This window comes from Peromyscus leucopus, unplaced genomic scaffold, assembly GCF_004664715.2.
Source record: "Peromyscus leucopus breed LL Stock unplaced genomic scaffold, UCI_PerLeu_2.1 scaffold_922, whole genome shotgun sequence".
Taxonomy (NCBI): domain Eukaryota; kingdom Metazoa; phylum Chordata; class Mammalia; order Rodentia; family Cricetidae; genus Peromyscus; species Peromyscus leucopus.
Genome location: NW_023505863.1, coordinates 20646 through 34298, shown reverse-complemented (window position 1 = coordinate 34298; position 13653 = coordinate 20646). Strand labels below are relative to the sequence as shown.

Below are 13653 nucleotides of genomic sequence, written 5' to 3'. Positions count from 1 at the left end.
AAGACTTTGTATATTGATCTGAATAGCCCCAGTTTGTGTTCAGCACTGCTGACTCCCCAGTCTCAGCAGCACAGCACGAGCTGGTAAGCAAGAAGATGGCTGCAAACTGCATGGCCCCATCAGAAAAATGCAGCTGCACCTCACTACAGGACAAATGCCAGTGGTCATCCCATAAGTGTCCCATAGGGAAGGGATGTCCTTATTACTGCAAAAGAAGAATGTGAGCCATAATTCTTTCTCGGGATTCTGTGGGAATTCTCTGTATAGCAGTTCAGTTGTAGAAGTAACAGTTCAGCTCATAGACTCAACTCAGGACAGACACATAGGTACACCAAGTGACAAGATGGCAACCATGAACCTCACCACGGTAGCCCCTTATAGGGTCCCATATTGATGGTGTTTGACTCCAGGGCATAGAAGCAGAAAGTTAAAGAGATCTCTGGCCTGTTGAACCTCAGTTTTCTTGTATTTTGGCAAAAGAGAGTAAATTTTGGAATTTTGCTCCTGGCAAATGCTGTTATACGTTGCAAGAATAAAAAGACATGCTTTTATTTTATCTTGTCAGAGTTAAAATATTCGATCTGTGTCTTGCTACACAGTCACATGAGGTTGGGTGATGTGTCCCTTGGTGCAGCAATGGGAAATGATGACACTGAGGCTGGGAACATCATGCCAGCCCAGTAATATTTCATTCCTTTATTTTGTATTTTCTATGGGTTTACATTTTGATATCTGGGTGTAAACCAATAGAATTAAATGATACAATTTAGGTAAATTAAGATTTAATTCCTGCTATTAGGAAACAATCCTCACAAGCTGACCCACGACCTTCCCTTTGGGTTTTATGCTCCCCTTCATTCAGACTCCATGATAAGCACACATGGAGTCATGTTAGCAGTCATCTACTAGCATTCCATTTTCCACTGAGTAAACCTGTTGAGGAAAAGGGTGATCTGATGCCCCCATGTTGTTCAGTGAGATAATGACAAAACAAGGGCTTGAACCTACATGATTTGACTCAATACTTACTGTCTCCACAAATCCTGTGCAGAAGAAAAATGGCATTTGATAACTAGAGATATTTACTCCCAGACTTAGCATGACAGGCAAAACACAGAACAGTCTATAGTCAAATGAGTCCTATGGATTCTGGTAATCAATGGTGATAGCATATGAAATCTAGATGGACAAGCGGCTCTGGGCCTAGCCTTTGATAGAAAGTGAAATCAATTGTGCAGTGCCTCGATGGAATGTTTAACAAATGTCTAGTGTAGTAAAGGGATGAGATATTTAAAAAAAAATTAAAATGACATCATTTAAAACAGGATGAGGTCAGTGAAGAAGCTGGGCTGCTTGTTGAGCATGTGTGAACTGTACTTCTCTCCAACTCATAATTTCTTAGCTTTCTCTGTAGTAGTTCACAGAATTATTATAGGAATGTTACTCAAACAAGAAAAAGTCCTATCAGACTGAAGTGGGCATGTGATACACAGGTTAGATGTTAGCATGTTCTTTAAGCTAACTGTAACAATGGGACCCCAACATACAATGGTTCTAAGTATACCTTATATGATTGTTGTATGTGGAAAATTACTTAATAAATTCCAAGTCACTGTTAGGATGTCTTATATGAGTTGATGATCATTCCATTCTCTTTCTTTTCCTTTTATTCATCTTTAACATCTTATCAGATCAGACTCCTAAGAACACACTTGAATTTTTCATATTAGGCAAGAATTTTGTGACCCATCTGCTGCATGACCCATCTGTGCTGTCTCAAGGCTCTGCTTCTCCATCTTTCTGTTGCTTCTATTACCATAGCCCTCCTCTAAATCACATTCTGTTCTTTAAATAGCCACAGTTATTTTGCTATTGCTTCTGCTATCATAGTTATTTATGCAAGCAAACCATTAAAAGGTTCTGTTTGTTTGTTTGTTTGTTTTTTGAGAGACAGGATTTCTCTGTGTAGCTTTGAGCCTTTCCTGGAACTCACTCTGTAGTCCAGGCTGGCCTCGAACTCACAGAGATCCACCTGCCTCTGCCTCCCAAGTGCTGGGATTAAAGGCGTGCGCCACCACCGCCCGGTCATTAAAAGGTATTTTTATTTACTGTGAATTCCATGCTTGCAAGCCAGAGAGGTAGCTCAGTGGGTAAGGGCACTTGCTGCAAAACTTGGTAATGTGAATTCGATCACCTGGACTCACACAATGAGAGGAGAGAACAGACTCTGAAAATTGTCCACTGACCTCCACATGCACAACACCACCCATTACACACACACACACACACACACACACATACACACACACACACACACACACACACACACACACACAAACAAACACATACACACGAGACACACATACACACAATCACACACACAGGAGACACACATATACACCATCAGTCAATCAATCAATTGATGTAAAAATATTTTTCTTATTCTGTGCTTGCTACAGCAGACTTGCACAGACAGACCTTGGTCTTTGGCAGGTGGCATACACTGTGTTCTCTGCCTTCCCTAGACTGCAGAATGCTGGAGTTAAAGAATTTGCTTATTTATTCAAATTTATGTACTCAAGCCTTCTTCTAAGGATACACACTATAACACCATCCACTCAGTGATTCCTGTTAATGAATTTGTATAGGTAAATTCCATTCTTGCTGTGAATTTGAGTTTAGTGCAGTAGCAAAGAAAAGAAAATCAAAACCATTTCCACAAACCAAGGGTTATCATTCACAAGGAAATGAGGACTTGTCAATATGATTACCATTTGCTGCATGTATGCTTACCATCCCTGGACACACATATATGAGCACACTCACCTCTAACCATTGCAATATCTTTCAGCTTGTGAAGAAGTATGGTAATGTTATCAGTCTGGATTTTGGAATCATGTCTTCAGTGATTATAAGTAGCCTGCCCTTAATCAAAGAAGCCTTTACTAACCTGGATGAAAACTTTATCAGTCGCCCTATATTTCCTTTACAAAAACATATCTTTAATGAAAATGGTAAGTCTTTTATGTGTTGTAAGAGATGTATTGCAATTTTCATGCTATATAAAAGGCACCTATATGCCTTATTCATACAACACTCCCATAAGCCAATCCCTTCATGAAATGCCATCATTAATGGGAGCTGGATACCATATTTCTTGAATGAAAGCACCCATAAGATGATTTGTAGTGTGTCCTAGTAGAGACTGAGTGAAACCACATGTTTAGTAAAACTAACTATAGATGCTTTGATAGGAAGTAACCACAGCACCAAACACAGCCAGACATACAGCCCCAAACACAACCATTTTCCCAGTCCAACCCTAGGAAAACGGATGTAAGTCAGCTTCTCTTTCTATTACATCTTGCTTATAGCTGCTTGTATTCTATCATTAAAATCATGAGGATTTCTAAGCTCCTAGCTAATGCTATAATTTATTAGTATAAATACTTTATATTATCATCAAATAAAGTTATAAGTTGAAAACAGAATCTAAAATCTATTAATTCAACAAAACAGCATTTTAGATGCTTTCTGTGTGCTATAAGAAGCTAAGTGCTAGACATGGGTCTTAGAGTTACTGCTGCTGTGATGACATACCATGACCAAAGAAACTTGGGGAAGAAAAGGTTTATTTGGCTTATGCTTCCATATCACTGTTCATCATCAAAGGAAGTCAGGACAGAAATTCAGGGCAAGAGTTTAGAGGCAGGAGCTGATGCAGAGGCCAGGGAGGAATACTGACTGTCTTGCTCCTCATGACTTATTCAGCCTGCTTTCTTATAGAATCCAGGACTAAAAGCCCAGGGTTGGCACCACCCACATGAGGTGGACCCTCCCACACTAAACACTAATTAAGAAAATGCCCTAGAGATGTGCCTATAGCCCTATATTATGGAGGCATTTTCTCAACTGAGGCTCCCTCTCTAGAATGAATTTAGCTTGTGTCACATTGACATAAAACCAGTCAGGACAGTATAAGTTAATAACAGGGATTTAAATAGTAAAGTGGTATCAATAAAGAAAGCTTTTATCAGAGATGTCTAACATTGTCTAAGGATTCTGGAAAAGTTCCTCTGAGTAAATGACATCTAAAAAATAATTAGTCAAGGGAATATAATATCCTTGAAAGGACAAGAAGGAGCAAGGTATTAAGGACCTGAAAGACATCCAGTGTTGCATACATGATATTTAAAGAACATAATTAAGCGCACTTGATACTTTTGACCTTGATCACAAGAGCACAAGCAATGTTTGCTAAATGTTGATTTTTATTCTAACACCTGGGAAAACTTTTGAGCAGAGGAGATCTTAGGATGTCAGGCAGAGACTAGAGAAAAGGCATTAGGAAACCTGTTTTCAATATGAAGGGTGGGAGCTTACACACCACTCCAGTTGCAATACTAGACTGTGGATTAGACCAGGGTGATGGCATTGAAGCCTTATAAATGCAAATCCAGGCATGCCAGAGGGAAGCCAACATGACTCCAAGATCTAGATGCCAGGATGCTGAGAGAATTCCACCAGGAGTTTTATGGCTAACCTTGGTTGTCAACTTAACTGCATTTGGAATCAACTAAAGTCCTAGCAACTTGGCACACAAATGAAGAATTTTGCTTTATTGGGTTATTTGAGATGAGGATACCCATCCTAAGTCTGGATCATTTGAGATCAGAAGACCCACTCTAAGTTTGAGCCACATCTTCTGTGGCAGCCCACATAAAAGGACATGGAAAAAGGAAACTTTTGCCTTTTGCTTTCTTGCCTTCACTCTCACTGGCAAGTTCAACTATCCTGCTGAAAAATTCCTTCACGGGTATTAGAATCTACTGCTTTAGGATTCCAATGAATACAGAAGACTAGATGAGACATCCATCCTCATGGATTGAACAATCATAGCATTATTGGCCTTTCTATTAGGAAACAGTCACTTTTGGACTAGCTTATAACCCATTCTAATAAATACCCCTTTAATATCTCTAGATTCATTCTATCATTGCTAGTCCTTTAGAGAAAAGGTTCTCAACCTGTGGGTCATGACCCTCTTGGGGGAATGGAACGACCTTTTCACAGGGGTCACCTAAGACCATTGCAAATATCAGATATTTACATTATTATTTATAACAGTATCTAAACTACAGTTGTGAACTAGCAACAATAATAATTATACAGTTGGGGGTCATTACAACATGAGCAACTATATTAAAGGGTTGCAGCATTAGGAAGATTGATAACCACTGCTTTAGAGAACCTGAACTAGTGCAGATTGTGGTACCAGGAGTGGTTCCTGGCATTTAGCTTGACATAGATAAGAAGACTTATACATATTAATATACATATATATTAATCAAAAATGTGAACACATTGAACACAAAGTATAGATGCATTGGTTCTGGGAAGACTTGAATTTGATCACCTCATTAACTACCTAATAACCACATTCCCTTACAAATTTTCATTTTCCTTGTATCTCATTTTTCTATCCATCGTAATAGACCTGGAACATTCTGGTAATAAGCCTTTGGATTTTCTAAGAGTACTAAATTAAAGTATATATTAGAAATACTGACAAAACTGTGTGATGTTGCAAACCACCAGGAAATGCTAGCCATTATGCTCCCTGCTTTGTGATATTCTGCCTAGACAGCTGACAAGCCTTTTATTGGCCCTTCTCCTTCCATCATACCCATTCCCAACAAGTTTCTCAGGTAATTTTAGATCAGAATCACAATGCTATAACCCTGAATCTCTTCTTTCCAGGGTTGATCTTCTCCAGAGGCCAGACATGGAAGGAACAAAGAAGGTTTGCCCTGATGACACTGAGGAACTTTGGACTGGGAAAGAAGAGCTTAGAACAGCGCATGCAGGAGGAATCGCGACACCTTGTGGAGGCCATAGGAGAGGAGGGAGGTGGGCATCTCATGGGCAGGTGCTGGAGGTTGTGGCTCTTTCATTCACTGAAAAGATTCTAACTAAGTGTCTAAGTGCTTGTCCTGGGCCTGCACTGTGCTGAGCACTGAAGATGGAGCAGTGAACATGTAGCCATGACCCTGCCCAGGTGTTCTGCAGCTAGGCACACAGATGGTCTTTAGACACAGGACTGCACTTAAGGCCTGGTCATCAGTCTGACTTCCCAGATACTGACAGATTCTTTGGTCTGTGTTAAGGCTCATAGCAAGCTATACCCAGAGCCTTTTATGGTTCTCTGTTATATGGAATTAAGAAACCAATATCTTTGAAAGATGTATCTTTTTCTTTATCCACTTCCAGGACAACCTTTTGACCCTCACTTCAAGATCAACAATGCTGTTTCCAATATCATTTGTTCCATCACTTTTGGTGAACGCTTTGAGTACCATGACCGTCAGTTTCAGAAGCTGCTGAGGTTACTGGATGAGGCCATGTGTTTGGGTACCTCACTGATGGTCCATGTAAGCATTCTGGCTTCCTTTAATTTGGGAGAAAGTTGGGCTGTGGCTAATTCAAGTAGAGGTAGGTTCTTTCATTTTGTTCTCAGAACTTTTTGAAGATAAATATAATGTCTTCAAGTTGAGTTTGATACAAACTGATCTTTTGATTTGGAAGTTTTTGATAAGAAAACTTACTGTGTACAAAGTGTTTCTAATATTTTAATGAAGTACCAAAATTTATGTGATATTTATGTATGTCCAAATCCTGCTTTTTTTTTAAAGTATGGAGATATTATTGTTGATTTTGCTCCTCTCTCTCCCATACCTTATATCTTACATGCATAACCCAAGTATACTTTCTAGCTCTCCTCCGGTGTACAATGCTCCTCTTTATTAACCCTTTGTCATTGTTCATTAATCTTTTCTCAATGGTTAGAAATTTAGTTGTTTCTCACTTAAAGTTTTTATTAATAACATTGTTGTGAATATTTTAAGTGTTCATGTTGCCATATCCACTCATTTTTCTTATATTTTCATTTAGACATAAGAGGTAAGTAAACATTAAAAACTCGTTCCACTATTTAGATGTCCATTTACTTGAAGCTGTCAATATTGTAATGCCTTAGATGTAGCCCTTTGGGATCCAATCTTTACCCCCATGTTGCTGGGCTCTATGTCCCTATGCTTATCCCTATATAAATGTTTGTCTTAGAATTGGCCTTAGCTATCTCTGAAATGTCTGATAGGTTGAGCTTTCATCTTTATTTGGTTCTAGGAGCTTGGCATTTTTCTCCATATTTTTTCAATGAGCCACTGTTATTCAAGAATTTATTTTTCAGTGTCTATATATTTGTGTATTCTCAGTAACTGGAGGGACCAGTCTCCAGTCACCACCAGGGTATGCCAAAAAAAAAAATCATGAATGCAGCAAAGGATAGACTTTTTCTATCTGAGGGGAAAAATAAGGAAACACATGCTTTTTGATGGTAACTTTTCTCTTTACTATATCTTGAAAAAATCCTCTCTGAAAAACTCTCTCTACATAAATAATTCCACATTGTTACATTCTCCAAACATTCTCCACACAGCCCACATACCTATTTTGCATATTTACATCACTTTTCTGTACAACTCCATTTTCCATGACATCTCTTTTTTACATAGCTTTACATCTGTCTTCTATACACATTACTTCTCTCTACTCTGCTACATTCCTCTCCATATTATTACATCATTTATTCATTCTTTACTCATTCATCCTCTCATTCATTCACTCTCTCACATTACTCCTTCTGCATACTCAGCTACATCTCCTTTTCAGTACACACACACACACACACACACACACACACACACACACACACACACTACTTTCCCAGCCAAACTCTGGACAAATATATGTTATATTTTCAGGGTTTGACCCATTCTCATAAAACATGATAAGTCACAGTTTCTCTCAGGCTAGGTAGGTTACATTGACTGGCCAGTGAGCAACACTTGGCTGTACATGTAATTCTTTCACAGACAGAACAAAGGTGACTTGAAATTCAGGACTTAACAATAACAATTGGCTGAACCTTGAGCCTATAACGTAAACTGGGAGTATGTGCAGAAAGCCAACTACTGAGAGAATTATATCTACTAAAGTTGCTTTGTGTCTGACATTGGTTTAACAGACACTTGGGAACTTGTCCTTGTGTATTTTCTGCAGGGGCAGCTTAGTTTGCTTTGAATTTGATCTGAAGTCAGTACAATCAGTAACTCCAGGGCTTCATCAAGTGGGGATTCCCATCTAGTGGGTCAACCTGTTAAATACTAGTCATCACCTGCTGTATATTCCCACGGACCTCAGCAATGTAGTTTCTGTAGTGTTTCTTGCTGTTCATTTTAAGTTTCATTACACTATGGTCTATTTGGATATAACAATATTTCATTCTTTTGTATTTAGCAAGACTTGAGTCTTTATTTTAGAGAAAATTTCAGGTGCAGCTAGGAAGAAAATATTTTATTTAATTTGATGGAAAGAATCCTCTCCAGATGTCTGTTAAGTCCATTAGATCTATGGTACAGTTTAGTGATGTGGATATCGTTCTATATAAATAAAACACTGATGGCCAGTGACCAGGCAGGACGTAGGTGGCCAGGCAGGAAGTAGGTGGGACAAGGAGAGAGGAGAATTCTGGGAAGCGGAAGGCTGAGGGGAGAGACTCTGCAGCCACCGCCAGGACAAGCAGCATGTGAAGATGCCGGTAAGCCACCAGCCACGTGGCAAGGTATAGATTTATAGAAATGGGTTAATTTAAGATAAAAGAACAATTAGCAAGAAGCCTGCCACGGCCATACAGTTTATAAGTGATATAAGCATCTGAGTGATTATTTTATAAGTGGATTGTGGGACTGCGGGGCTTGGGGAACCTGGAGAGAACCCTCCAGCAACAGTTTAGCTCTGAGATTTCTCTGTTGGTTTTTTATTTGGGATGTCCTATGCAGGAATGGGAGTGGAGTGCTGACATTACCACAATTATTGCATGAGAATCTGTCTGGACTTTGTATTCCTTGTTATTTGTTTTATGAAATTGAGAGTCCAAAATTTTGGTGCATATATATTTACAATTGTTCTAATTGACGAATTGTTCCCTCTATGGAAGTGTAGTGGCCTTCTTTATCTCTTTTAGCTAATTTTAATTTAACATCAGAATAGCTAGTCCAGCTTGTTTCCAGTTTCTGTTTGCTTCATGAATAAGGTTATCACTGAAAGAGGTTAACTAGTTACAGTAATTCTGTCAGTTTTTTTTTCCTGGTTGCTTGGATTATTTGTTTTTTTCTTTGCCCTTGATTACTATTAAGGTTTGGCTTGTTTACTGTGTTAGACATGATGGATTCCTTCCTAGCTCTTCTTCATTCAGCTGTTCTCATTAAATTTATTCTTTCCTGTGTTCTCATGATTGAGCCTCATCTTTCTTCCTTCTCTGTGTGTAGCACTCAATTAAGCATTTTCTTCAGTGTTGCCTTGGTGGTCATTGTGGTCATTGGATGTCAGTGGGAATTTTTTAATTTAATATTGTGTGTGTCGGGAGGTGTGCATGTGGGTGTGGGTGCCAGGCTTGTGCAGCCAATACCTTTACTAACTGAGCCATCCCCTGGGATGAACCCTTTAAAACTTTAAATATTGCTTCTTTCCTTTACAGTTTGGATTTCCCATGGAGATATTTTTATTTGGTCATATTTGTTTTGGGATCTCAATGACTCTTGTATTTGAATGTCTGTTTCTTTGACTTGGGAAATGTTCTGCTGTAATATCATTGAATTCATCCTCCATCCCTTTACTTTTTATCTCAGCTTCTGAATAAAGTCCTGCACATTCTTAGGCTTAGTCTCTTGATCATATTATGGTTCTTCTACATTCTGGCTGTGGTCATTATTTACATTGTTAGTTACTGCTGTTGGAATGTAGCTTTTCATCAGCAGTGTTCTCCCTTCGGGATCTTCTCTTTGCTGGAGACTGTTGATGTTTTCTGATGAGGTTTTTTGGTTTTATTTTCTGTTTTGTTTTGTCTTGTTTTTTATTCAACTTTAAAATTCCAACATTTCTATTTGTTTGTTGTTTGTTTTTATAAACTCTCCATTTCCTTGCCGTATTTTCTCCTATTCTGCCCAGTTTTCATCTTTAAGCTACCTCTGTCCTCCTTTCCCCTGTTTCCTCAGTTCGGCTGACCTTCACTTCTAGAGCCCATACTGGATTCCTCCACCTGTTTGCATCTCCGTCAGTCTCTGATCATTTTGACCAGAAAATACTTGGACACCCAATATTTGACATATTTCAAGGTCTTTGAGTTGAGTTATGATTTTTAGAGGCATCATCTCACCCTTTTCATTTCTTGCATTTGTTTTACTGTATGCATCTATTGATCGGGGTATCTGTTCTGGATTCTTTGCAATGATCTTCATATTGGCAGCCTGTTCTTGAAGGCTAGCATTGCTTTGCAAGTGGAAAGAAACTGCTCTAGCAGCAATGTTAAACTATACAGATATAAAAACACACCTAAAATTATTGATTGTTCACCAACATGTGTCTGTTGAAATGATAATGTGAAGGGTACTGTGCAATTTGCTATGAAAACAAAATTATTTAAGGTACATGTGGAAACATAAATAAGTGAGATAAAGGGAGGAGACCAGAAAAGGGAGAGAAAGAAGAAAAACAAGGTTCAATAACAAGTGAGTGGAGAGAAGTGTTATAAAGGAGAAGAGACAAAATATGAGAGATTTTGGGAGAGCAATCAAAAATATTTTTCAGTAGTTGAAATAAAATCAAATGTAAGAAAATAAGTAAAATATAAAAGTATTATTTTTAAGTCAATAAAGTCAAAATATTGTTAAATGCAAGGGGTTTATACAAATGCACAGGGTTATAAAAATAATTTATGAAAGAAAACTCTTATTGTCTACAAATGAAAACAAGATAAATAACATTAGATGAATTCATGAAGGGAAATAAAATCTAAAAAATGTAGTAGTAATAATAATGATGATGATAATAAAAGTGTCCACTTAAAAATCTTGCAAATATAAAGAAAAAACGGAGACAAAAGAGAGCAATAAAGAAAAAGCAACTGACTCAGGTGTGTTCTGAGTCATCAAAAATTGGAGGCTTCTGGTTACATGCATGGAGGAGGTGAGGTGAGTCTATGGACTCCTGTCTTGCCTTTGGCTTATGCTGTTCCTGAGTCTGTACTGGAGCAAGCATCTCTTGTCTTCAGAATTGTCTTCACAGATGCTCTTTTCCTTCTGTGGGTAACAGCGGCCTCTGCAGACTGTAATTAACTTTGCATTTTGTGATCAGGGCACATCTTATACCATCAAGATTTCCTACATTAAAACCCCTGGTGAGACTCACAGGTGGAGGTGTATCCCAAGTGTGTTGGGAGTGTGGGAATCAAGAAGACCTGCCTTCACATATTTAGGGCCCCTGACTACTGATCACCATGCTGCAGGAATGCCCCTCTACATGTCACGCAAACCCCTGGAATCTCAGAGTTACTGGATTCTACAGAAATGAACCACAGGAGGATAGCTCCATGATTTGACCTAGCCCATGATCTCAGACTCAGAAATATCAAATTCCAGTGTTAATTTCAGTTGATAAGCTCAATTTGTAGCCACTGCAGGTGTGGCTATCTCCCCTTACATACTTCCCAGCTGATCTCACTTCTTGACACCTTCATCCTTTGGCCCTTCAGTGTCTTGATGACATGAGGAACAGAATTGGGACAACTACTAAGTGCTATGCCAATGTGTGTCCTAGAGTGGAAACAATTGGACCAGTGCAAAGTAGTCTTAAGCTGGTGTGTTTTGCATGGAATGTTGAAATGCCTACCAGTTATAAGGAAAAACAGCATTCCAGATGTTCCCACAGTTCCAGTGTAGGGGATAAAGAGGGAAAGTCAAGACTTTCTTGAAACAGAAAGTGACTTTATGTTGTCTCCATGATCATGTTCTTTTCCCTAATTAGTTCTATAACATCTTCCCATGGATAATGAAACATCTTCCTGGACAACACCAAAGAATAATAGCTACCTGGGGAAAACTGAAATCACATGTTTCTGATATAGTTGACAATCACCGCAAAGACTGGAACCCAGATGAGCCGAGAGACTTCATTGATGCTTTCCTCAAGGAAATGACAAAGGTGGGGAAAATGCTGTCTGTGTCTTCTTTCAGAAAGAGAGGTGTAGAATAGCTTCCATTGAGTCAGCAGCAGGCTACCACAAAGGAGGGCTTAGTATAGCAGAGATTTATTCTCTTATAGTTCTAGATCATCTCTGTAATCCTGCTATCCAGGCAAGCTACTTTGGGAGACATTAGAAAATTCATTGCCTGTGTCTCCAGTCTCCTAGGGAACATTGATGTTTGTTTCTGTAGCTCCCTGCTCCATCTTTAATGCCAATATTGCAATACCTCTTTCCTTTCTGATCCCTTTACATCTCATTTCTCCTGTTCTAACCCTAGAGACCCCTCTCATAAGAATAGCTCAGGATAACCTTTCCTCCTGAAATTAGTGGACATTGGGTAACATGCCATGGTTGCAAGGATGAAAATATGAAGGCCTTTGTAGATTATTACTTAACACACCCTTGGAAGTAAAACATAGGAGTAATAATTTGTAAATGCATGGTAACATAACCATGCTGGTAGATCAGAGAGACAGAACAAGCCACAGCTATCTCACCTTGCCAATTCCTCAGCTGGTCCTGTTTCCTCAGGCTGGAAGCCTCTGAGTCCTTATCCAGAATGAATCTCAGCTGAACTGTGTTGTTCCAAAGCCAGAAAGCTTAACCAGCCAAATGCTTAACCAGGCCAAATGCTTAACCAGCCAAATGCTTCTGGACCTCACGCCTTATATACCTTTCTGCTTTCTACCACCACTCCCTGGGATTAAAGGCTTGCTTTCTGGGATTAACAGTGCGATGAGTCACCATGCCTGTCTGTATCCTTGAACACATGCATTTCTGCCTCTGGAATGCTAGGATTAAAGGTGTGTGCTACCACTGCCTATCCTTTATGTCTAATATTGTAGCTGCTCTGTCTCTGACCCCAGATAAGTTTATTAGCATGCACAGTATTTGGGGGAGTACAATACCACACACATCAGCACTATTCAATAATAGATCAAGGCAAGAAGACACTGAGGGAACATATTAGTTAACTTTGCATCATTGTGATAACAATATGTGGCAGCAACAACTGAATAAAGCAAAAATGTATTCTGGTCAAGTTTTAGGATGTTTCAATTCATCATGGTGAATAGCAAAGCAGCTCAGCTCATGGGGCAGAAGGGTATGGTGGAGGCTTTCACATCACTGTGCAGCAGGAAGCAGCAAGCAAGGAAGGCACCATGGGTTTGGTGTAACTCTAAGAGTTACCCTCCCTCCCTACAGGCATCAAGTTCCTTCAGCCAGATGCTATATTCCTATTTCTAGGAACTTCCCCAAATACTATCGGTGTAAGGAACCAAGTATTTAATACATGAGCCTGTTGGGGAACATCTTGAATTCAAGCCATGCTGTAAAATGTAAGGCCTTGATCCTAGTAGACCTCTGGCAAATACATATCATTGAATTTGTCATACAAGCTTCAGCTTACTGGATTATGGACTCCTCTGCCTGGAGCACAATGGTAAATGAGAGAGAGGGGGGGATTATCTTCTCTCTTATTTCGTCTTCCTGGCATAGTATTCATTGGA

At 39.1% G+C, this 13653-nt stretch overlaps 1 protein-coding gene across 3 annotated transcripts in view; it reads left to right on the top strand.

The window, feature by feature from the left end:
* The window catches only part of LOC114681989 (cytochrome P450 2J3-like), a 28976-nt gene that overhangs the window by 3871 nt on the left and 11452 nt on the right, over window positions 1–13653 (top strand). For all 3 annotated transcript variants that reach the window (XM_028855745.2, XM_028855746.2, XM_028855748.2), the window contains exons 2-5: window positions 2852–3014; window positions 5761–5910; window positions 6271–6431; window positions 11923–12099. In XM_028855745.2, coding sequence (XP_028711578.1) covers window positions 2852–3014; window positions 5761–5910; window positions 6271–6431; window positions 11923–12099 — 651 coding nt within the window. The remainder of the gene's footprint in view (window positions 1–2851; window positions 3015–5760; window positions 5911–6270; window positions 6432–11922; window positions 12100–13653) is intronic.